We start from the raw sequence: 26,728 nt of genomic DNA on the forward strand, positions 1-26,728 counted from the left end.
TAGTACTTATGTGTTACGCATGAGCATGTGTAGCTGGGTAACCTTTCTGAACTGGGTTGTTTGATCCATTGCAGATAATATTGTTTCATGGGGGAAGAATAGGCGTCTGGTAGATTAAGACACAAACCTAAATTCAGCTGTTACAACTGGACTTTCCTTTGCAACTTACCTGCTTGCAGTTTGATCATRGTATTTGATATTGTTACCAAGTCCCATGAGGAAAATTTCTATAGGAGAAGTGGAAGGTGAGAACAGAAACACTATTTCACAGGCTGTAAAAGTTAGAACAATCTTAGTAATGGTTGAGAATTCATTTTGCTTAGTCTTGAAACAAGATGACTAACAGCAATTAAAAAATGCATCCCATTTATGTCAAGGTCTGAAGATAAGCGAAGTAACTGCTGTGTTTCGCTTGCYGTTCAGTGGCAAAACTACATCTTTCAGTGAGTAACAGCTGGGAATGTCCTGACTCATGGAGTTGTTTCTTTCAATCCATGATGCAGTAAGTGACTCAGACTTCCCTGGTAGATTGCTTTTGCCTCTTTCCCTCTGCCCCTTCCCCCAAGGAAATTTCAGAACTCAATTCACTTTTGTGTAATAAGTATTGTCTGCAATAAGTCTTCCTTTAGACCTTGCAGTTGATGTGTTTTGCRTTTTGTTTGGGGAAGGGGATAGGATTACTAAGCTACTTGATCTTAGGCTTCTGAAATATTTGTGGTAACTGACAATTCAGGGAGAGTTAGATTACAAAATATTTGTAGATAAGATTGTATAATAATTCTGCAATTGCAGTGAATCCATGACGTTTTGCATTCCTAAAAGCCACAAGGAAATGATTGATCATCTTCCTCAGTTCAGGCTTTGTCTTACAGGGGATTTGGCCTTTGAGCTAGTAGAGCCTGCGGCTGTTGCTCTAGATAGACCTGCATTGTTGGTCTTACTAAGGAGATCCACTTCTGGAAGACCAGGCAAACTTAAAATCTCGGTCCAAACAAATTTTAAATAACTTTTGTTTTTCCTCKTGGGATCTCCAAAGAAAAAGAAATTGAATTTATTCCCTTAGGTCATACATGGGAAATCCAAAGTCAATTTATTATGGTAAAATGTGGAAAATGCACTACAGTTTAAAGGTGTGTTTTAAAGCGTGTCTTAAAGTTAAAAACYGTCAAAACAACGTTAAGCATCTGTAGTGTAATGTGCTCACTTGCACAGAAAAAGTAACTTTTTTCAGATCCCAGCAGATAAAGTGATTTTACAGGACACTGTTAGAGCTCCAYAGATCTGCTGAGCACCTGTATGGAATCTTACTCTGTTCCTAGCCAGCTGCAGCTCTTGACTGAAGTGATATTAAATCTTTTCATTAGAGCAGGCTTCCTTGACAGCTTGATTGTCTAATAGAATTACATTTTCTATTTGTAGTTTTTGAGCTTCCTCTGCTAAGATCCAGTCTGTACTCCTAGTTTAGGCAGGTAATCTGATGCTATTTATTTATTCATTAAGGCTCTTAAGTAGTTCTTTGAGCATCAGAAGTCCAGCTCATAGTGAAAGTTTCATGTCTCTTGTACAGATGTCTGCTAAATAATTATTTCTAAGATCTGTACATTGAATCCTTTGAGTGCTGTTTCATTTACTGTTGACAAACTTTTTTTCAGCCTCAGTGCCTGAAGAAGGATGGAGGCTTAAAAATAAATAAATAAATAAAACAAGCCAAACTCTACAGATTCGTTAAAAGATTTTCGCAGCAGTAGGTTTTCACAACTGGAAGAAGAAACTCTTACTACAGCCTTCGAAACACACTTAATGACAGTATGACAATAGTTAGTTTGCTTCCCCCCCACCCCAAATGATTTGGGTTTTTTTGCTTTTCTGCAGTAAGATTCCTCAGAAGTCAAGTAGATTATCCAGAATAAAACTTAACATTGAGTGTTTGAGTGTGCTAGATACAATTTAACATGTTCTGGTTTTAGACATAGTTCTCAATTTGAATTACAAAATCTGTAATTTAGGAGTTGTGGAGGTTTGGTGTTTTTTTTTGTGTATGTGTTTTTTTTTAAGTATTTAACCACATACCTTGACAACAACATTAACTTTTTGCAACCTTACTCTTTCAAAGTGGACTAGAGCTGAAGGTAGCTGTACAGTACTGGACAAGAGAGTGCATCCACTTCTGAAAGATACTGTTCATTTTTGTGGTACATGTACAAGAGACAAAGCAAAATCAGCATGATTCGATAACATGAACTTCTCTATTTTAAGAGATGGAGTCCACAGGTGAAGTGCAGAGGCGTCTTCGTCTTGTTCTTATTTTAACAGCAGAACTTGATGTCAGCCAACTGGCAGCAAAGAACATCTCATCTCCTGAAGCTCCTTGAAAGGGATATCATTTCTAGACTAGGATAATTTGGATACTTTCCAAAGTGCTTTTAAAACAGCAAATAAGAGGGAGAGGAAGCCCAAAATACAGTGTGTAAACAAGAGTTGGTGTTATAGTGATGTGGCTTATAGTTAGTTGACTCTAGATTCATCTCTGCTGTTATAGCTAATGAAATACCTGATAAGAATCATCCTATATGGATGAGTACGACAGCAGAATGGAGACAGGCTACACTGCTGTGCTTGTAATGCATGCTTTCCTGACAAATGACATTAAATGTTGAATTCCATGCTACAGGCTTATAGGAGCAATGTGTTTACAGGTCACAAGTTTGCTGCCACCAGTCTTSTTGAATAAGATTCTTCTTGTCTATCCCCTACACTCATGCCTCAAATCTCATTGTTTTATTCTGAAATCTACTGCTTCTCTTTATCTCCTCCCTTGCTGTCCTCTGCATTCAGWTCAGGTGGTGGTGTCTTTATGCTGTCCAAGTGCAAGGTTAGCTGTGTGAAAAAACATGGCAACAACCTTGTGGTTTTTTGCTCCACTTATCGTCRGTGCCTACATCCAGAACAACTGAGAGCAGCAACTGGAGAATTTGGCTTTATTCTAGAGCTCTGTGCTAGAAGCTTCTTTCTTTCTTTCTTTCTTTATTTATTTATTTATTTATTTTGCTGCCTGGCATGGACCCAGTGCATGTGGAGTCCTAAGTGGTTTTACCAGTGAAAACTGGAGTGAGAGAAGGATCATTGACTTTTCTGTAGGGACCCTAGTACACTTGTGTCTTCCCTCTTTTCCATGGAGTAGACTGTGTTCATGAACAATGGGAAAACTTTTAAAACATGACTAAAACATACACTTTTTAGCCATCTCGTGTGCTTTGGTACCATTATGTATACTTTTTTTAAAGCAGTGTTTTGCATTGAGAATAATGGATATAGACAAGAAGTATTGCAGCTATGTGTAATTAAGATTTGCAAATGTGTTCCTGCTGATTGAAGACGTTTCTGATTCAGGATTTGTGGGTTTTTTTTTTCTTTTTCTTTCTTTTTAAAAAAGGTAGAGCCTATCTGCAGTTAAACAGTCATGAATTTGTACTGCTTTAGAAGTGTAGCTGAGTTCCTTATGTCTTTTTATATGCTTCTATAGGTGTTTGCCTTTGATCACTGCTTCTGGTCCATGGATGAATCAAACACCACGAAATATGCAGGTAAACTATTTTCTGTACATTTGACAGTGTAAGTAATTTGAAGATAGATGAGAGGGAATTTGTTTTGTTTTTTCAATTTATGGTGTAATTTTCTTGAATGACTTGTTCACAAAAACAGACTTCTCACTTTCACAGGCATTTAGTCGTTTGTGTGTAGCTCTTCTGTTTGATTGCAAGCTTTGAGGTGCCTAATACTGTAATAAAAAAAACTGTTCAGGAGGCATACTTTTACACCTAAGCTAGTGTTCTTTACCTTATTTTGAATAGCCTATTGTGAGTCTGTTGCTTAGGAGGAAATTTCAGTATTCTATCAGAAATTACTTCTGAGTAACGCTAGTGATAAAAACATATTATTTTCAATGCCCTATATTGCTATTTATGAAAGAGGAAAGAAAAACATCCTTTCAGAAGGTGTGGATGTTTCAGGTCTTTCACATCATTAGGTCATATAAATATTAAAACATCCTAAGATAATATAAAAGATCATATGAAGGGCTGTAATATTAAAATGTAAAATTATATAAAAAGTATTTATTAAATATAAAACACTTTAATGATCCCTAATCATAATATGATTAGTGATCAACTTTGACTATTTCTTTCACAAAACTGATTATTCCAGATTAGATTATCACCCCAGTGGTTACTTTTCTCTTGCAATGTGATTTATGTATTCTTGTGACATATATTAATATTTTATAAGGAAACTTATTTTGATAGGGACAGCTWTAAATGCTAGATTTGAGGACTGGTCTATGGAAAGGAGTTAAAAAGTAGTGCTCAGATAACATATCCATACTATGAAGTTCTGTGGTTTTTAAGAAACCTTGAAGGTTGACAGTATTAATTAGAGATCATGGGTCTAGTAAATTAATTGCCATGTCCCTATGTTAACATCTCTTCTGTAGCCTCTATTATCAAATCCTAAATCTCAAAAGTTGTATTTGATCATAGATTTTTCCTGTATTCCTTGCTTACCTAAGCAAAGTTAGATTTATTCAGGATAGTAGCTCTGCTTTAGTCTGTCTTTCAGTGACTGTATTTGCACTGAAGAACAGGTGCCCTGCACAATGTTCATAGTCCAGACTGGTAGACCCAGTGGAGCATTTTGCAGCTCCTTGTGTGTCTGCACATCTAGATTTCTTTTTCAATGAAAGAGGTGATGGTACACACCCAGATCTTGCCCTGATGTGCCTCAGGTGTGCAGGTGGGAGCTGCACCTATTGAGTTTACCATGGGGTTAACCCACTCTTCAGTAAAGAGATGGACCAGAGAAACACATTGAACCAGTTAAACTTGTTTCTGCTTTGGTTTAACCAACCTTCAGGTGAAATCAGTGGGGATCAGACTCCAGAATGCTGTTGCATCTCAAGTTTTCTTGTTCCCACCCCTCCCCAATAAAGRAAAAAAAGGTGTTTTTCTTTCACCTGTTCAGATAACATTCCTATCTGAAAAAACCCTTATTTTCCTTATTTCTTTATTTCTTTTCAGAAATGATAGAAGTGTAGGCTTCAGGAYGTGTGTATATGTGTGTGTATATATATGTGTGTGTGTCCACTTTTGAATGATTTTGAAGTTACCTTGTGACTTACAGCCCTCATGTTCTAGTAGAACATAATGAATTTGGCAGAAGAGCAAAATAAAATCAAAAAAAAAAAAATTTATTCCGGCCCTAAGTTCCTGAGCTGTTGGCCTGTTCACATGATTTACCTGAGCTGTTGGCCTGTTCACATGATTTACATGAGCTGATACTCTACTCCAGTGCTTCTTGTTTTAGAGCCAAAAAAATGAACACTGAAGTGATTTCAGTTTTTATGTGTCTGTAGTACTAAGCTGCCTTAAGTCTTTCACAGCTTAGCCTACATTACTGCAGTAAACAAAATACAATAATTGGTTTTGGTCAGGTTTTTTTCATGATGAGAATTGTTCCTCCTGGTCTAATGTAATAAAACCCTATTATTCTAGGTACCTCACAAATATACATGTCTGTGTCAAGAGATCATATGACAGACTCTCCAGAGTTAAGAGTTTCAAGGCACTAAGCAAGTCACCAGCCACCCTGACTTTTTCTGAGCTAAACTGTAATCTCTTGTTTGGACACTGGGTTACAGAAGGGATGCTGATCAGGAAGCTAGATAAATGCATTAGAAACCCACTATCCAAAATAGCTCAATGTAGATGTATAAGTTTACTGTYACTGGCTATCCTATTAATCATCACTGTCTGAGCAAAACCAACGTGTACTCATCTTGCATAAGCTGGATAGATATACTGTTGTGTCTATCATATTATATTAAATATTTGCTTGATCAACATGGAGATCAAAAAAACACTAGTGTGCACTGCAGGTAACATGCATCTGAATTCTCACGTATGTTGATGTATGTATACTTTTTCTTCTGGCAACAAAAGCAAAGTTTGTGCTCTGCTGGAAATGCACATTTCTTACAGGATCTTTAAAGCTATCATGCAAAATTGCTTGCTATGTTATTTTTCACTGTGATTGCTGGTTGGTCTATAATATTATCAGCACCTATTTGAGCAAAAGGAAGATCCCTTTTGGGGAGTACTTATTCCTGTGTATAATTTAATAGCAATTCTTGGATTCTGGGGGAGCAGAGCTGGCCTTGAAATAGGATTAGTTATTCCTTTCTCTTAAACCAAAATTATTCTGAGATCTTCATCTTTTTTGGTAAATCAAAGGCTTATTTTATTGCAGTAGTTTTCCGTGTGGATGCATGTTCAGGAATTAAAGGAGCTTATTCCAATTTGAAAATTACCTTTTACTTCCAGCATTTGAAGACATGGGGACTGTTGGTGTGAAGACCTAATGCTGTGTACTTAGATCCTAGGTTATAGTCCAATAATTTCATACATAGACGAACACTGTACTGGCCTTTTTTTAATGGTGGTGTACAGAACTAGGCTACTGGTAGAACAGTAAACACAGGATTGCTTTATTTAACACTGAAGTCAAAAGTGGGTACATTGCAGTTCTAAAGTGATTCAGCAGTGTCACTAACATAAATAGTGAAGAATACCTTTGTGTGAAGAAAAACATCCGCAGAGGGCATCTTTGCACTTGTCCTTGCAGGACTGAATTGCTTGTAAAGACAGTGAGGAGCCTGGAGCACAGAAGAAGAGTAAGCTCTCTTACAAGACCTCTTTGCAAGTAGTACTTTGGCTTCTGAAACTGTGAGAACTGGAGGCTATTAACAACTTGATTTCTTGGCTTAGAGAATGCAAGACACAAAGCCCCATTTGCCTTTCACTCAAACTTCATTTTTTAATCTTTTGTTGCAGTTTCATGTCTGGAACTTTCTCTTCTCACAGATGTTGTCTTATGACTCCCCTCTGACTTTTATAAGAAGTGTTTATAATCTAGTATGTGGATTTTCCCCCTCCCCCACCTCCCCAAGCAATTAGCAAGTGTGGGGGAGTACTCTTAATACTGAAAATGTGTTTCTGAACAGTTTGTGGCTGTGTCAGGCCAAGCCAGGAACAGTTACAAAATTCTGGGTTCATACTGGTCATCGCATGTTGCTCACTTTGCCTGATTTCTGATTATTTAATTTTGAAAGATGTGATCAAGAATTTGGTGAGTGTAAGTACATCTTACTTGGAAGGGAAAAACAAAAATGAGTCAATGAAATAAATTTTTGAGAAAGAAAGGGAATTTGGTTATAGGACACACTGGGTTTGACATAATCTGGAAAAAGGATGAGTGTTGTCTGATAGACTAAAGGGAAGGGGTTTTGARATCGAGCAAAACAGCTTCTTAACTACCACTTATTTCTTCATGGACTTGAAGTAGGTTCATGGATAAGGACACACCTGCCTGCCGTGAAAAGCTCACAGAGACAAGTAACAGCATGACATTTTGGTGAAGGGGATAACGTGGAGAAATTCTCAGAGATGAGAACAAAGAATTCTTTTTACAAGCATACACAACAGTAGGAGCCWGTTATTCCAGTAAGAGTCTGGAATGAAGTGGAAGGAGGGAAAAAGGGGAGAAATAAACCCTTCAATTTGGGTCAGATTCAAGAGATGGTATAAGTAACTACAAGAGCTGCTAGGCAGGATTTGAAGTATTTAAATCCCTTCCAAGGACCTCACTCCATAGCCATCTATCCCTGGATTTTTCTTAAACTCCTAAGCTGCATCAAATTTGGCCTGAAAACTCCTAGGTCTGTGTTTCTGTAGATTGCGCTGTCCTCAGAGGCCAAAYATCTGACTTCAGGCTAAGCTTTAGTTTTATATGGAAGGTATATGCTGATTACAGCTCTTTCATTAGCTGTTTTGAAAGAAAACTAACTACAATTTATTTAAAGAATTGTAGTCTTCTACCCTCGTGAAAAGTTTCAAACCGTGTATTCTGAGCAGGCAGGATGGTCTGTATGTTTGTAGTCCTGACTTACCCATGTAAACCCCTAAGTGGGGTATTTGAAACCTATCCCCCCCCCCTTTTTTTTTTTTAAGGAGAATGAGGAGATTCTACATAGATGCCAGCCATGTCACCCAAAAGTCAAGCCCAGCATGCTAACTGTCCTGCGCATTTTGTAGGAAACTTAGTTACCTACTATGCGTACTAGCACTATGTGGGTTAGACACTTCAAATGTAGGTGTTGTGACACACAAACTGAAACACTCAGGACTATTGGATCTAAACAAGTAGGAACCAGCCATATAATGCAGTGATCCTAGCWGGTCAGAGGGAGCAGTAAACTCAGATAGGAAATAAGGACCATCAATGGCAACCTCAATCTGAATTAACAGTCAGAACCACAAGTATTCTAGTGTATGGCATTGTGACTACTTTGTGAARAAGTTTCTTACTGGACTGCAGGAGTAAGCCTGGAAATGTTTASGGCAGCAATACTAAGCATAGTTCTCCATGACATGATTTGCTAAAATGTTTGCTTTGTTTCCTGTTGTTTGTCTTAGCCTTAAACATCATCTGGACTAGAGACTGTTACCTATAAATAAAGCTACTTTGACCAGATCAAATTTTTAGTGCTATTTATAACTTGCTGTTACTTGGTTCTGCCTATTTTTGTCATTTAAGGGGAGAAGGTCCAGGAACTGCAGTGAGATGTCATGATACTGTAGTCATAACCTGGCTGAGGGAATCTGTGCTAATGTGCTGAGAGGCCTTAAACAATTGTTCTTATTTCAGATTGACAAGTTCTTACGATGCAGAAACATTAGATGTCTGAATACCACACTAAATTARTTTTGTTGTAGTACACCTTGAATGAACTAAATGATTGTAGCTTATGAAAGGTTATAAATATTTCGTTCCTTTTTTTAAAATGGTGTTTTGTTGGGAAGTGTCCCCCCTCCCCCYTTTTTTTTTCCCACCTCCCCTCCTTATTCTTCTCTCCACTCTTTTCCTTCAGGTATCTTTCACTGATCCAATGATTTGAGAATATATACACTGTATGTGTAAATATAACTGGCTTCATCTTACAGGTCGTGAGAACAGATCCTAGGATTCTTCTGCAATGTGTAGATTTTTCTGGGAGAGTAGAGATGTGTCTGAATTGAATCTCTGTGCGCAATCTGGAAACTATACAGAATGATTTGGAGGAAGTGAAGGGGACAGAGCATAGAAGTACAAGATAGCAAAATAAACTGATACATCAAAAAATGTTGTGTGTTGTAGTGTTTCTGCRTGTAAGGTTATTTTTGTTTTCCCTTTTTCAAGGACTTTTTGTTATCTTTTCTGCTTTAAATGTTCTAAAAGCTGGTCCTTAATTAGAGATTTCAGCTAAGAGATTTACACGTGTAGCTCTGCAGTTTGAAAACCTGTAGGTTTTATTTTAGAATTATTAATAATTTATTAGCCATTGTTAACATGTACACTACTGTCTTCATTATTTTTACTTTGTTTTCTAACTTTACCGTGGAAATACCCAGCTATTTCAGTACCTAGAGAACATATGAAAAAGTATCTTAGCTTCCCAGTGACATAGTACATTGCTGTAATGTGTGGGGCCACAAGGATGGTGTTTGAAAGTTCCAAGAATTCCTATGTGTTAGAATGCAATTCTGAGGGAGGATTAGTTTTCTTTAGATTTCAGATAACAAATCACTAACTATTTAGAATGCTAAAACCTTCAATAGCTTAAGTAAGGTTATTGCTAAAGAAGAAATGTTCTTTATCTCCATTTGTTTTTATGAAAGAATATCATAATGTGACAAAGTACTAAACATGTTAGAAATACACTTCAAAGAGCTGATAAAAAGATTCTTGGATTGGTCTCATTTTGGAAGTGGCTYTCTAACAGATTGAGTTAATTACTTGATCTTTTTGCAGCTAGCAACAGGCTTGCAGTTATACTTGCCAAAAGGCACAGGTAATGACTTGAAGGTATGAAGATAAGTATAGCTGTCCAGTAAAAGTGAGACAGGCTTCTATGTTGTCTTGTCTTCGATTTCTTGTTCATCTTCAGAATTGAGTGGGCATTCATCGATATTTTATTAGATTTTTATTACCAAAGCATCCCTGAAAGCACATTAACAGAAGGGTTTCCCACCTTGCTGTGTTAGCTGAACTGTAGGATGTAATGGAACCAGATTTCTAGAGCATACAGCAACACTATCTGAAAATAGTTCCAGTTTAAACCTTATTCCTTAAGGGAAAGAAATGATTGGTCTTGAAACAGGGTTGAGACCTGACAGCTCACATGCTTGCTGTGAAGACTGCAGGTGTGCTTTCCCCAGCCTGACTGTATGTGTCCCTGAAGATGTGTCCATGGTTTGGTCAGAAGATGGGTGAGGGGACCAGATGTTTCAGTGTTCAGCCTTTAGTTGCCTCTACAAAAGGCTGTATATGGTCTTACCCAGCTGGAAGATTGTGAATCCCTGTTTTAAAAAGAACACAGGTAGATACAGAGAAACTAAGCGCATGTGTTGCGGAGGGGGGTTGGGGGGGGACACGACTCTCTGTATTGGTAAATTAAGTTAGAAATGAGTTAGTACTTTTGCTCACTTCTTTCTTTTAAAAGAAGTGTTAGATATCAGTGGGAGAAAGCTCCTGTAAACAGGCAAAAATATTAACTATGGCAGAGTAAGATTATTTAGCAAAAGCAGAATGTAGTAATGTAGACAGTAGAACAGCATTATTTTCTTTGACTGTAATGCACTTAAGCATAATTCTATATAATACAAGTTTTGTAATCAGTTTGCAAAACCCCCTGATAAACTGCCTGGGAGAAAAAGTGAGATTTCTTCATGAAAAGTATCTCCACATTTTCTGGATTATATGTTGTTAACCTCAACAGTGAACTGCATTAGCAAAAGAATAAAATAGCCACAATTTGAAATTTGAGTTCTTCAGTTCTTTGAGTGCACTTAGAAGCCTTTTATTTTATCTCCTGATAATTCAACTGTTTAGGCTAAACAGATTAATGACCTACTCATCTATGTTTGTATTATAAAAATCATTCTAAAATATCATTTTAGAATCTATATCACTGTCTGCATAGCTTTCAGTTTTAGAGGTGATCATTTGAAAATTAAATCTTTTCTGCAAAAGATGCAGCTTGGCCTTAAGATTCAGACTGGGCTGCTTCTCTTGTATTTATCTGTAAGGGATTCTGTAGGTCATTTTATGGTTACCATGACCATGTGCTATTTTATAACTTCTTGGTTTCTTCCTCTGCCTTTGGGAAACAGGGAGGAGGTTCTGTTGTATTACTGCTCAAAAATGGATGATAAACATCCTCATCTAACAAATGGTTTTATTTCCCTCTCACAGTCTCTGCATTCTATTTTTTTCATCTCTTAATAATTATACTCTGCTTCAATCTTTGCTTGATTTTTGCATTCTTGCTCAATGAGAGAGTAAGTGGCTCCCTGCTGCTTTGGTAACTTCAAAATGTGCCTTTGGGAGTAGGATGGAAAGCAAGTTTGTGCACTGTGCATGCTTATTAAACTCTTCCATTGAGGTGTTTCTTCAATTTTTGGTAGTTTGGTAGTGTTTCTATGTCTATTTTCTTAGTATTTGAAAAAGATAAAACAACTTATTTTATTGTAGAGAGAATTACTTAGTTGTCTAAGATATGTCAAGCATGAAATAAGCTTTAAAACAAAGCAAATGCTACAGCCATGAAGAGTCTGGTTTTGTCTGTATTTTGGTAGCAATAAAGGTATGAGAAGAAAAAAGCATGGATTCCAGCAAGATTATTTCTAGGAAGAGATTGCCTTAGTGACTAAAAGCATTTCTTGTGACAATTTTATGAAAAGTTGCTTGCATGGAAACAAAGTTGCTGATTTTCTCAAGCTACTAGCTGCTGATATGCCAGAACATGATTTATTTTGAATTGGACAGGATAATTATTGTTGGATGATGCATCACTCATATTGAGTGAATAATCATAAACTGAATGAAAAAATGCTAGGGTGGAGATGGAATTACTTGAGAGTACAGCAGATTTTCTTCTGTTTTTAATTTTTGTATTCRGTGTTTCTGAACTGTTAATGAACTCTGCTAATCCAAGAAACAGCAGCCTTTTGGAATTCTAGAAATTTAACTTGGAAGATACGTAAGGACCGTCTGTACTACAATAATTTTTCATTTACACCAAAGGAGAAAAGAAAATAAAAATATGAATATTTAGTTCTAGTTACATGTATGAATCATTCCACAATCATTCCACAGGTGGTTCTGCAAGCATTTTGTGGGTTACCAATTACTCAAAGAAAGAGTATAAATATTCTCATGCGATGTATAAACATATAGCTAATTATGTTTTTGATGCCAGTAAGTGTGTTCGGTTTTTAACTGTGGAAATTATTATTACATCCACTATACAAAATAATTTCTTGCAACTGACAAATATTTTAGCATATCTGAAGTTATACAGACGATGATTTATAAGAGATGAGCAAGTGAGACTAATGTTCCAAGTCACTAGGCAGTGTATTTAAGCTTAAATCAGTCGCCAAAGTAGGTATAAATACTGCCCTCRGCTCAGTTCTTCTTGCTTTGGGCATACGTGCAGATGGTGCAATTCCCAGATCAGAGCTCAAAACAGACTACCCTTTGACCTTATCTGTGGTGTACAAATTCTGAGCTTTCTGACTAAAACTCTGATGCCTATTTTCATATTCTATGCTTAAAAGATTGAAGGATACCTAAAATCTTCTGTCAGGCACAAAGAGAGGATTTTCAGATTGTGGAATTCTGTAGCTGATTAACCAAACTGTGGGTTTGCCAGAATATAGGCTTAAATCTGTTTTTAAATCCCTCAACCTAATAATATGCAATTACTCCCATAATGTCATCAGAATGCTTTTATCTTGCTTGCAGCATCACCTTGACACAGGTTTAAAAATAATAGGCTTTTAGTGAAACTTGAGGCCAATTCTTATGAGGAAAAGCTAGTGCTAGTGCAGCATTGCTAGTGCTAGTATAGTATTTGTTGTAGCTATATAATATCCTAGTTCACTAATGTTTTTCAGCAATTCTGTTGCAGAACTCTTCAATTTAGTTTGTGATTAAAGAATACATATCCATTGCAAAATTTACCCTTAAGTCATACAAAATCTAGGCATCTACATTGTTTTCTAAGTGTGCAGCTTAAGCAAATGGTTATTCAGAAAGCAATGGTTTCACGGGTAAATGAGCAGTATACTTAGATACAGATAACTAGTGTTAGGCAGCTAGATTTGAATTTCAGTTACATATTAAATCATTTGTTCTGATGCACTYAACATTAAAAGTATTTTATGAATTCCTTTTCTTACTTTCAGTCAAATGCAACCTGTTTTCTTTCTTTTTAAAAAATAAATTAAAAAAATATTTTGTAGGTCAAGAAATGGTGTTCAAGTGCCTTGGAGAAGGAATTCTTGAAAAGGCCTTTCAGGGATATAATGCTTGTATATTTGCCTATGGACAAACAGGTGAGTCTCTCTTGCGGTAAATGGGGAGAAAGCTTTTTGTGCACATGCATGAGGTGGGGAGAATAGAATATTAATATTAAACTAGGTAATGTCAAAACATTATTTTTAGAAGCATTATGACGTTAAACTTCACTATTTATTAGGATGCAGTTTTCCATTCTATCATAGTGATTTGCATTTGCTTCACTGCTTTGGAAATTGATGTCCTGTGTAAACACAATGAGCTCAGCAAGGCAGTGAAAGTGTAATATTCTTAAYACAGCTCTGTAAATATGCTCATATTTATTACTTCTTGGAGCCACTTTCTAAGCCTGAAAGTAGTTCATACTTATGTGTCTGGGAGTGTTAAAAAGGGTGACAAATAATGGCACTGCTGAAGGGGATCTTGGAAGTAATTTCTGTGGTTGTTTTATTTATTTATTTATTTATTTTGGAATAGCATGTCATGTTGTTCTGATATGCGCTTCTGGAGGAATATAAAGAGAATTAAAACATGCACTTTGTGAACAAATGAGTATTTCTAACTGCATTCTCAAGCATTTTCTTTTCCTTTTTCCCTTAGGTTCAGGAAAATCCTTTTCAATGATGGGCAATGCAGAGCAGCTGGGTCTGATCCCACGGCTCTGTTGTGCTTTATTTCAGAGAATCTCTGTGGAAGAAAATGAATCTCATACTTTTAAAGTTGAAGTGTCCTATATGGAAATCTACAATGAGAAGGTTAGAGATCTGCTTGATCCAAAAGGGTGAGTAGCTTTGTCCACACCCACACCAGCCACCCACCCTCTTCATTGGTAATTGAAACTTACCACTTCTGGAAGCCTTTGAGAAGGCTTTTCAGAATTTGTTTACATGGCTTCTTTAGAAAGAATTGGTACCAAACATTAGAGAGAAGAGAATATCCTTATAAAGCCTGTATATGAAGTAATCACTGTTATGGATGAGCTTAAATATCAGGATAACCACATTTTATGATATTTTATGATACTATGATATGAATAAATACCATATGCAGCAGTTCTCCACTAGAAAACTAGCGGTACAAATAAATGTTTGGGTTGTAGTGTTGGGTATTAACAAAATAAATCATATACATTGACTGAAACCTGTTAGATTAATTTGTTTATTTTCAATCTGAGTTTTTCTCTGGAAGCCTTTTTCTCCCCGCTATTTCAATTAAAAGACATAACAGTTTGACTTCTGCTATATTGACACTATTTTGTTATTTTAAATTATTATTTTTACTTTTGAATATATAACATTCACTCTAGTGGACTGTGCAAAAGATCGATTTTATTTTATAGGAGTCGGCAGTCTCTTAAGGTTCGAGAGCACAAAGTGTTGGGACCATATGTAGATGGCTTGTCACAGCTGGCTGTTACAAACTTTGAGGTAAATGGAAACTGATGACAAGTGAATAAATAACATCTGTGTACATAAGCAATGGAAATCATGCGACAAACTAGTATCTATCCAGATGTTTTGGTTTTTGAGAGTATGTACAGTCTCTGACAATCACAAAGATCTCCCCTAGTGGTTAGGAGTATTTCATCTGAAAGCATTAGGTTCTGCTTTATATTGATTAAAAAATAATAGCAGCATTTTTTTATTTTGGAGTCTTCAATTTATATGCTGTATACAAAGCACAAAACACACAGGAAGTCTAGACTTTCAAAACAAAAATATTAAGTCTTCTAGAACAGTTTTCAGCATGGATTTTTTTTTCTCTGTTAAATACATCCTGCTTTTGCAGATAATATGAGCTATGTTGTACATTCTCATACATTTATTATTTATAATTCAAGTCCTATCACCAAATGAGCCCAGTTGGATTGCTGATTTATTTGCATGTGTGTGGATATTGTAGAAGCCAATGAACTACGATAGCTACATTAGAAAATAATTGAAGTGGGACTGTTGTGTGAGTTGCATGTATTTTTTTTTTTTTTTTGAGGAAGTTATTTCAGGAAATGTTGGTCTAAAAATATTGTCGTATGGGTGCATGTAGTATTAAATGCACAACAATTTTTTTCTTCATGGGGAATTTTATTTTTCTGAAATGTTTGTGTATACTATAAAGCATAAACTGCTTTCACACCTCTGATGGTGGTGAATTATATACTTTGAAAGTATATCAGATTTGTTCAGATTTAGGAAATTTTGTTAATGCCCAGTCTCTGGCTGATGACTTATGTAAACTGTCTGGAAAGACTGAGCAAGTGCGTGTATCAGACTTAGCATAAATCATCTTTGCTTTTACCCATGTAGAAAGGTAGAGCTCCAACTGAGGTAGCCCTTAGAGCCAGATAAGTGAGGAAAGTATTAGTGCAACTCACTAAAGAGAGGCGTTGTGTTCATTTATGTAAGTGGCTTGATTATGAGCATTAAACAAATGATTTGTAAAGTGGATGTTTCCAACATATTTCAGCAGCAGATCAGGAGCATGTACATTGCCTGTTGTTCCCAAGCTTTTAAGTGCAGCACTCAATGCAGTTGTGTAACTTAACCTCATTTAGTGGAACTGCATACTCTTGTACCTATACATCTCAAAATGTACAAAAATGTTTCTTATTACTTCTACCTTCCCTCCTTCCTCTCTCCCACACGTACACACCCTTCAATCTAGATGAGAGTTTTGTTCAGCAAACCTGCTTTTATCCTCACATTACCTCTTACTCTTTTTGCTTTAGGATATTGAGTCACTGATGTCGGAGGGAAACAAATCTCGAACAGTTGCTGCAACCAACATGAACGAAGAAAGCAGTCGCTCTCATGCTGTATTCAATATTATAGTGACTCAGACATTATATGACCTGCAGTCCGGTGTATGTATATCTGTTCACTCATTTATGAAGATGTGGTGATTTCCTTTTCTTACCTTCATTCAAATACTGAATATTTTCAATTTGTTTTGAGCAATGATCAGTTAAAATAAGCACCTTTTGCACTGCTTACCCCAGTGTATGCTCTGGTAGATGTACCAGTGGTATCACTAAATGTGGAATAAAGTTCTAAAAACACAAACACTTATCTTAAAACTGAAGCCATCTACCCTTAGCCTTCATTTTAAGGATCGCCATATCTCATAGAGATAGTTTGCCTTGTGATACTGTAATATCTTTAACTTGATCTGTAATGGAAAGGAAAATACTTGCTGTTTTGACTTGTTCTTCCTTTCTCTCAAGTCTTTTACATAACTCACTGTTTTTTCTTTGGTATGCATATGTGATTTGTTTAGCAGTGCTGTTACACTTTAATGCTGTGGGGCCCAGCAATAAAAGTAGTGTTTTGGCAACTACATAAAGTTGAGAGAACACTGGAACAATGAGGAGACAAACCAAATTAAGCAAAAAGTTGGATCACATTTTAAGATTATATTGCCACTGTGAAACCTGTCTTAGGTGTTAACTGTTGTTGAAATTGGTATGTTTTAATGGCCTGCTATGCCGGTAAAGTTATTAAAGTTACAGCATAGCTGATTCTGTTTTATTAGTGTAGAATAAAAAATACAAGTGACTCTAARAGAACTTAAAAATGGTAAGAATTCCTGCTTCTTAGGTGTTTAATGTCATACTTTTAAACTATATATTATGAACAGTGGTGTTTAATGGTGCTTATATCAGATTTGTTTGTGTGTGCGTGTTCACGTTCTTTGCTGTTTTCCTCCCATGTTTTATCTGTGCAGAATTCTGGAGAGAAGGTCAGCAAGGTTAGCCTGGTAGATTTGGCTGGTAGTGAGAGAGTGTCCAAAACGGGAGCTGCAGGAGAACGCCTGAAGGAAGGCAGCAACATAAACAAGTAAGGCATTGGCATATGCCAATTCAGAGCTTAATCTTGTAAGGATGATTCATTGGTGGTCTCTCTTGGTGTGCTTGTCACAGGTCAGTTCAAACAATATGCCCAGTCAAAATCAKTTAAATATGTCTTTTTCAGTTGCTGTTTGCTAAACACCATGTGTTTAGCACAAAGAGCATGTCATTGGCCTAGGGACCCTGATTCATACTTGACTCGGATGAGGGTTACATGAATTTTGTCTGGAAAAAGTGACAACAGCACTCTTTAATTAAGCATATACCTTTTGCGAATCATTTATACACCCTGTCCTCAGGCTCATGTATTTGTCTCATCATATGCCCAAAGAAGAATGCAAAGTTGCAGAGTTAAATGGCTTTGTTCCAACATGTATTAAAATATGTAAGAGTATAATTCATGGCTTAAAAGACTAGAACAAAGCTGTGCGAGTTTAACACTGCCTTGGGCATTTGTATTCAAGCAATGACAAGTTTCAAGGCATGTTTTTTTTTACCATAATTACTGTGTTATTCCCCAAAAGCAAGAACTTAGTACAGTATTACTACTGTCTTAAGCATACTAGCTTTGCTGGGAAAAATGAGTTAAACCATAACATTAAAAGCTACTGCTTTTTCAGTTTTTAATTTTAAAATGTTAAAAACTTTTTGTTATTCTAAGTTAACAATGACAGCAAAAAGTGTTTGAACAGCACTCATGCTACTTTTAGCATAATAATTCATTATGTATTTAATGTGTCATATTGGTAGTCAGGCTGGTGGAGTCCATGTGACATGAAATGATGTGATTCTGGCTTGGCTAATGGCAGCTGCTGAACCTTTTCCCTCCAGATTACTGGTTAAATTCAAATCAGTTTGACTAGAAACTGTATTTGTCTTATGCATAAACAAAGGTGAAACTAAATGTTTCTTTCTGATTCTTGGGGAAGAATTCAAATGCCAGCTCTTAGAACAGATACCAACAAATTAAAAGTATAGCTGTAGATACAGAAAGACTTCACATTTTCTAATAGGATGCCTTCTCTTTGTTAAACCTGTAGGGCTTTAACACAGTAACAGTATTAGGAATGTTGGTTTGCCCATGCTGATTCAATACGTTTGATACAGGATTTGAGATGAAAGCACTGAATTCTTCTATTAAACATATTTTAGAAAAAAAAGTAGACAGGCTGTACTTTTCTCCCAGTTTAATTCTTAGATGGCATAAATCTATATTTCAACTATTTGTAAATATTATTTATTCAAAATAGCTCTTAGAACTAGTAGGGAAAAGAGAATTCTTACAGTGCTGTGCTTTAGTGTCCTTCATTACATCTTTATTGTTCTTTGGACCTTTAAGGAAGACTGACTTYTACTGATTGCCTCCGAATTTGTTTGTTTTACTCTTTGGAAGAAAACGGGTAATGTGTAAGATGCACCTTACATATGAAAGGCAATGATTTCTGGAGTAATACAAATACTTGAGCTGTATACCTTGCTATGTCAGTTCCCCGACAATTATTGTTTTAATAAACAAGTAGTATCTTGTGCTGTGTTAGCATGTGCTAGATATTTTATGAGATCAAAAATAGAGTTGCTGGAATTACCTGATGAATAAATTTGCTACTTGCTCTGTTTTATTGCCTTGAAGAATGTAGAAATAACGTACCCTTTTCTATATTTATAAAAAAGGGAGAACATGCACTTCAGCTATGCATACCGAAGCTGTATAATGTGAAGTTCAACCAGTCTCTGCAGGTTTCTTTGCCTTTGTTTCTGTGTGAAAGTGGGCTGGAACTATGTTAACTTCCTTTTCAGCAATCTTAAGACAGTGTGTTGCAGATGAGAAATGACAAGTTGCTCTCCCTGGTATTTTTTGAAACAACTGATAGTTATATGAGTTATCAATGAATGGCTCCTTAAAGTTTTAGTCAGTAAGAATAAACACGCTCTGTAATGAGGGAAAAATAATTTTTTTTWAAAAAAAACACCTGTTAAAAATATACAGACGTAAATTTCCGTAGTGCCACTAGCTTCCATACCATTCAGTTTAGCATAGCCCTCATTTCAGAGTGAAATAGTGTCAAGTACAAACCTGACAAGACTGGCTAAGTAGGCAGAATTGTGGAAATGTAAGCCTCTTGTCAACAAGATAGGAAAGACTRTCCTTTCYGTTTTATAGCTAGTTGTAACAAAGATTACTTCTGTTTCATCTTTGAGCCGGTGCAGGGTTCCCTTGGGTCATGAGGAAGGTGCTGGGTATCTGCCCTCTTTATTTTCGTGGTTCTTAAGGGGCTCAAGGTAACTCATAAGAAAGCTGAATGTGCTCATTGCTCCCCAGGATGTGCTAGTTCCTGAATGGAGCCTAGAAACCCAGGTGCTTAGCAGCTCTTTGCAGTGCAATCAAAGAATTTCTAGAATACAGGAGCAGGAAGAAGCAGAATAAAAAAGCTGTCAATTAGTGRCTAGGAACATGGTGGGGGACAGGTTCTGAACTGATTTTAGGGAAAACTTTTGTATTAGGTGTTAACTAATAAAAATAAAGGTTCTGTTTGTTAAAGAATTGATGGAGGTATTATGAAGTAGCTTGAATATATGTCATTTAGAGAAGCAAGTCCTCCCTTTCAGAGAGGAATCGCTGCCTCACCTCAAATGCTGCTGATTAAGGCTCATGCTGGGAGTGTGCAAGCTTCCAGCCGCACCATAGCAAGGGGGAACCCAGCTGCACTGAAGAGACATGGAAAATGGGAAGTTTGCAGGAAAGAAATGGGACTTTTCCATGGTCTACGCTATGTAAACTCACTCTTGTTTTCTACTTGCATCTGTCTGTTGGATGCTCTTGGCTTAGGCCTTTAGCTGATTGATTATGTTAGTGTTATGAGATAGAATCAATGTAATGACARGTCTCTGCATCATTTAGCATGAAGCAAAGCAGTCGCTGAGTGCTGTAATTCTTTTGTTGCAGCTATTGTTTTTAGTGTATTGCTTTTAGATCTTTCCTTATAGTCTTTAAACAACAACTTTGTCTTATACAGTCTCAAGCAGAAAATCTCTAAAGGACTGCAGTTCTGTTTTCATTGCATACGTTAACAATTAGTCTTAATCAAATCAGTGTTTATAAGAACCGAAATATTATCACATCTTTTAATCATGTGTTTAAAAGTTGATAATGCTCACTTATTAAAATACTTTGGCTATAGCTAGAACTGGTGTTACAGACTTGTGAAACAGCTTTCAATGACAGACCTTTTCTAATCTCCATTTTTTCCATCCCTCACTCTGAGAAAATGTCCTTGTTCTTCCCCTTTCTCCAGTTTTTGGCCTCTGTTTTCACATTTCCCTTCATTTCAAAAGAGAAAGAGGAATCAAAGAAGAAAATAGGGCAGAGTGGTTTTCTAGCCTGATATTTTTTGAAGGCAGTCTCCATCAGGCCTGTGCTGTCAGTGATCTTGAGCTGTATTGTAGGAAGTTGCTACAGAGCAGCGTATAGCACTCTGCTGTTTGTTCTTCCACAATTAACATGCTGCTGTCTTGATCTGTGGAAAGGGGAAATTGGAAATTTTAATTTCTTCTCTTTCYCTCCCTCAGCCTCTCAGAAGTTGGGAGACTTTTGCCTCTGCAACAGGCTAGCTGTCCTTTTTGGTGTGTGAATTTTTTGGATGTGCATAGGAAACTTCTCTGATAGGCAAATTTACAAAATAGAGTGCTTGCTCAGGTGATCAAATTGACTRTCCTCGCCTTACATTTCTTTTCCTTTTAGTTTTCCTTTCAAGGCTAAGCTATCTTCATGTCACTTACTCTTTCCTTCTATGCAATACAGGGCATCTTTTATGGCATGTAATGTTGTAGYTATTTACCGTCAACTATCTTTCTTGACAAATGTTGCAGAACAATATTTTTATTAAACTTTATTTCATGAACTACCGGTAGTCTCAAACAGCATTAAGGCCCCTCTGTTGGTCAGTGTACTTACACTGCCTGTCTGCTAAAAAAAAAAGTACTATATCTTTGAAAGGAAAACTCAAAAGAATGGAGTGAAAAAGTAGGACGATCAAAGATTTATTTGACTTTCTAATTACAACTCTGCCAAAGGTTTCTTTGATATTATAAAAATTTACTGGATAGTTGAGCCTTAGCATGAGGGACCAGTATTGCTCTTGGGCTCTGGCACTATCTGTTTTAGGATCCTTTAGGCATCTGTTTATTACCTCTTTACTGATGTGGATGTTCTGATCTAAATGTTTTCAGGATCCTTGACCAGCTCATTATCTTAAACATACTMACCTCAAGATCCCCACTGTTGTTTATAGTTTACCAAGATTGTATAACAGTTGGAATATATAATACTGAGATGCTTTTCAAAGATTGCTAATACAATTGCGCCTTCTTTTTAGGTAGAAGTGATACAATTTCTAAAATGAACACGTACTTATTCTTTTTGCTATTCTGGAGTGTAATTTGGGATATGGCTGTCTACTAAGCAATTTAGGACCTTCTTTGCCTGTTCTTTTTCATGAAACATTTTGGTAACTTGAGGACTGTTTGATCTTTGCTTTTTTTCCCCCAAAGTTAGTGAAACACCATCTCAGTTGTAGGTCATCTCATTTGTCAAGGGACTTCCAAGTTAGGCTTCTCTGATGAGAAGTCCTTCATATCATGTGATGGCAGGTTAGTTACTGCTCCACCAGGGCAGACTAGTCTACTGGGCTATAGCTGATTTTGTCTTGAGTTACCTCCTTATGAATAAGAGAACTGTTTAGTTTTAGTCTCTTGTTAAGCAAGTGTTCTTAAAACATTCTTCATAGAAACCGGATATTTTTGTTGTGCTGCCAACACTGACTTGTAGTAATGTCATGAGGCAGAGAGTCCAAGATGGAAAGATTTTTTTTTTTTTCTGTGAGAAATGGAAGATGTCTAATCTAAGGCAGTAGTTCTCTCTGTACTGAAACAGTCATCTATGYCCTTTTAAAACTTTTTGAAATACCTGAATACTTTAACTTAGTCTGCTGGGACTCAGTCTTATTACTAGATGAGATGAAACATTTTAGATATCCATTTTTGTTCCAAATATGTAACTTTCATAGATACCCTGCCCTGTTTTGATCAGGATTGTGGATTAGCTGATCTCCTGCACTTTCAACTTAAATTGTTCTATGATATTTTAAAAATTGGATGTGAATTTCTGGAGAGCACAAATTGAACTCTAGCAAATCTCCTCCTCTATGTTTTATTAAATCYGCATTTGGAATATGTGTTCAAAGCTGTTCTGCTGTGTTGCCTTTATAGATCTCTTTCAACACTGGGATTGGTTATATCATCACTTGCTGACCAAGCAGCAGGGAAGGGGAAAAGCAAGTTTGTGCCTTACAGAGACTCTGTACTCACTTGGCTTCTCAAGGTAATTAATACTCTATTCACCCTATTCACAAGCTGTCAGCTTAAGAGTTTGTGGTTTGTGGAATACAGACTCTTTTTTTATATGTGTGTGTGTGTGTGTGTGTGTATATATATATGTATGTACGTATATATATAAAAAAGAAATGAACTAAGGTGCTCTCACATCTACAAATTATTCCAAGTCATTTGGAGAGGTTAATGTAGACAGTGGTAATTCTGTATACAGTCATAATGGACCTATTTTAACTTATAGTGGAATCCAAGCCGGTGGAGATGGTTGGAAATGTTTATTGGTCATATTTGGATGTAAACTAACCAGTGTATTTCACTATCTAAATAGTAAGCTTTGTATTTTAAATGTCTTTTTATAAAGACATTTTGTATTTACAGAAAAACTTTTAATCCTTAACTTTCTGTGAATGTGTCCTTAGGACAAYTTAGGAGGAAACAGCCAAACTGCTATGATAGCCACAATTAGTCCAGCAGCAGACAATTATGAAGAAACACTCTCTACTCTAAGATATGCAGACAGAGCCAAGAGGATAGTTAATCATGCCGTGGTGAATGAAGATCCAAATGCCAGAGTCATTAGAGAATTACGTGAAGAAGTTGAAAAACTGAAAGAACAGCTCTCGCAAGCTGAGGTAACTATTCACAGTACGGTATAAACAGTTATTTGAAGAAATGTCACAGACTTTGAGAGGAAGATTAGCTTAAATATTTAAGTCTTTCACAAWTGAGGAAAGGAAGAGTGCTATATTAATTTTTAAATAATTGACTGTTTCCTGAAATAGATCCAACTTAATATTTCATCATTTTTAGTATCTTTTTAAATCAGGACAACATTATACAGGTGTTCTATARAATAGGCTGTTCCAGAAAAATGTCAGTCATTAAATGATGCAGCACAGATTAGACCTGTAATACAGCTTCATAATATAGAACTATTGGCACCTTCCCCCACCCCCAATTGATGGAAATCATAACTGAAGGATGTCAAATGGAAAGTTACAAAAAATTGTGTATTTGATGTTGGACCTAAAGATATGTGCAACATTCCTATCCTTTATGTTTGTGAAAATCAATTAAGAATGGACAGGACTGCAACACTAAAACCATCAGCAGTATGTTTTATGGCTAAATAATTAACATAATGATTTCTACTAATTTTGTGCATACYCTAGTTGGAGGGTAAAGTATCAGAGCAGTACTTTTAAAGATGTTTGGGGAAATTAGCCGTTGCACTGTAGGACAATATTTTTTGGTATTTTCAAGCAAAACACAGAATACTGTTTTTAAAAAAAAAAGTACATTTCAGTGTGAACATGTAGTGCTTAAAGTTGATCTTCATGTAAGGAAAAATGTTCCTTATATAAACAGTTCCTTACAGGCTGAAATGGGAAWCTGTCTTAGAAAGGACTCATTTACTTTTTTCCTGATTAAGAATCTACATTTGTACTCTAATCCATATTTTGGATCACAGCATATTTTTGTAATTGATCCTTTGTTATTGGCAATGAGCAAGTTGACAGATTGTGTTTAAACAGTCAGTAGGAAGTTGTCTAAATTTTTGCAAAATTTTTTTTCTTCTCTCATCGCTTACACCTTCTCTTCAGAACAGTTATGTATGGTTATAGACCAGGCTATTGAATTGTTCCTGATCACTGGAAATCTTCAAGCTCCTTGCTTTTGCTTCCTACTGTGATCCTATTGTGAAGTGGGAAGCCTCTGTTAACTCCAGTGCGTGCCTGCTTTTGGATGTAATCAACAATATCASTTTGAAAGCTTTAACGAAACTTTAAGAACACTTACAAAACTGGGGTGGACTGGAAAGCTAAATATCAGGACGAATTGTRTTTCAAATAACTGTAAGACAAGGGGCACCAGAGCTGATCATTAGATAATTAAGACTCAAGAGTTATTAAATAMTAGATATTTTATACAGACACTGAGGCCTGAGTGACCATGTCCTGACATTTCCTTAGATAATAAAGTTTCAGTAGTTTCTGTGGAGCTATGTAGATTTTCAGCTGTTTCAGATCTGGACTAATTATTGATTGATTTTTTTAATCTTCTTCCTTTGCAAATTACTAAAATGAGTAATTTGTAATGATAAGTAAGTATAATTATTATAATTATAATAAGTAATTTCATCTTTTGCAATAAAAAGCCTGGAGGGAAAAGCTGAAATCTATATTGGCAGTGTTTGATATTCTGTTGGTGTGTGCAACTTCCTTGTACCAGCAGCTGTGGCAAAGTGAAGAGCATCTTAACTGTTTCACTAATTCTGTCTTTTAGGCCATGAAAGCTCCAGAACTGAAGGAAAAGTTGGAAGAATCAGAAAAACTAATAAAAGAGCTAACAGTCACCTGGGAAGAAAAGTTAAGGAAAACAGAAGAAATTGCACAGGTAGTTCAAAAATTAAGTAGGAAAAGTCAGGTAGTCATTAAAGTAAGTCAGCTGAATTCCATGAGCTCCAGTGGACWATGCTGTCTTCTCTACTCACTGTTTTGAACTCCTCTGGAGTTTSGGCTCTTCCCCATGCTTTTCATTTTTTCCACAGTCTGAACTTTATTAGAATAAATGTAGTTGTGTCATGGGTGTAATTGATAAAAGATAATATTTTATTCTAAAACAAAACATCAAAATATATTAGGGCTGCTTTTTTGTTTATAAGACCATAATGTAATCTTGAACATGTTTTCCATGAAGTCACTACAAAATCAACAGTTTCAAAAGGATCAGAATTTGAGGCAATTGTTTACACTTTCTGCTGCTTTTAATGTTTTAATGACAGGAGGAAAATGTGTATATGCATTCACTAGTGGTAGTTTAATATTATTTTCTTAAAATAATTTTTTTAGGATTTCAATTTACTTTTCTGTTGTTTTTACCATCTATAGCTTGGAAAAATGAGTGTTGTTGGCTTCCCTTTCTAAGCCTAATTTTCCAGAAACATGTTTTGGTGTAACAACTGTGGGGTTTTTTGTTTTTCTTTTGTGTTTTTTTTTATTTATTTATTTTAAGCCTTTCCACAAACCTACTCTTCTGTGACATGCTTTTCCCACAATTACCTATGAATAAGCTCATCTTTGTAATCATTGCACATACTGAGAGCGGCTTTTAATTGAAGCGTAGAGTCAAAGCCACATTCTATTACTTAAGAGTAGCTCAAATAAAATTGATAGGGCTTCCTTAAGTAAGCACCATTTTGGATAAGCAGGTGTTTGAGGTTTAAGTTTATTTTCAGTGTATAAAAATAAATTCTATTTTAAAATATAACAYTTGATCATTGATTGTTATCTTGGATTCTTTTCTTGTTTCTAAAGTGCAGTGCTATTTCTAGTAGCAATATACAAAATGTGTGTTAAGTTTTATTTACTCTTCTTTCATTTATTTGGTGTACTTGTCKCTACATATTGCAGTAGGCAATATTAACCTACTTTTGTTTGCAGGAGAGGCAAAGACAGCTAGAGAGCATGGGAATATCACTAGAGTCATCAGGTATCAAGGTTGGAGATGACAAATGTTATCTTGTAAACCTGAATGCAGACCCTGCGCTCAATGAGCTTTTGGTTTATTATTTAAAGGTAAGAATGCAAACAGGATGTTGACACAGAACAGAAAAACACTTGTTTGTGATTTCAGTTTGTGGTTAAATTCATCAGTCAGAGCATGTTTAGATTTTTAAGACTATTTGCAGCCAAGTAGCACAGGCCTGCTTCTACTGCATGAACTTGCATTCTCTCTTTCAGTTCAGCTTACTGGTTTCCCGACTGATCTCCTGATTACAATGGGAGAAGTAATGTTCAAAGTGTGCTGTGTTCAGATAAATTCCATCTCTTCCAGGAACTGGAATTCAGCCAGGAACTGAATAGGACTCCCTTTTGGGTTAAGCAGTATTGCTTCTTAAATTGAGAGCGTGTGTGTAAGGTGCTGTTTTCTGTTGGTTAACTGAGGAATGCCTTATATTCAATTAGTTAAGCAAAAGGGGAATATGTTTAGTTGTAATCAGTAAGAATAAACATGCTCTGTAATGAGGGAAAAGTAAGC

General features: G+C 36.1%; 1 protein-coding gene across 5 annotated transcripts in view; it reads left to right on the plus strand.

Annotated features, from left to right (window-relative positions):
• KIF13A (kinesin family member 13A) overlaps positions 1 to 26,728 on the plus strand; it is a 116,082-nt gene that overhangs the window by 45,708 nt on the left and 43,646 nt on the right. For all 5 annotated transcript variants that reach the window (XM_085310047.1, XM_085310049.1, XM_085310048.1 and 2 more), the window contains exons 3-12: positions 3,524 to 3,584; positions 13,401 to 13,493; positions 14,056 to 14,236; positions 14,795 to 14,882; positions 16,181 to 16,315; positions 17,176 to 17,288; positions 22,565 to 22,676; positions 23,107 to 23,319; positions 24,974 to 25,084; positions 26,131 to 26,265. In XM_085310047.1, the coding sequence (XP_085166173.1) occupies positions 3,524 to 3,584; positions 13,401 to 13,493; positions 14,056 to 14,236; positions 14,795 to 14,882; positions 16,181 to 16,315; positions 17,176 to 17,288; positions 22,565 to 22,676; positions 23,107 to 23,319; positions 24,974 to 25,084; positions 26,131 to 26,265 (1,242 nt within the window). The remainder of the gene's footprint in view (positions 1 to 3,523; positions 3,585 to 13,400; positions 13,494 to 14,055; positions 14,237 to 14,794; positions 14,883 to 16,180; positions 16,316 to 17,175; positions 17,289 to 22,564; positions 22,677 to 23,106; positions 23,320 to 24,973; positions 25,085 to 26,130; positions 26,266 to 26,728) is intronic.

Source organism: Rhea americana, unplaced genomic scaffold, assembly GCF_003343005.1.
Source record: "Rhea americana isolate MKP2758 unplaced genomic scaffold, rheAme1 scaffold_31, whole genome shotgun sequence".
NCBI lineage: Eukaryota > Metazoa > Chordata > Aves > Rheiformes > Rheidae > Rhea > Rhea americana.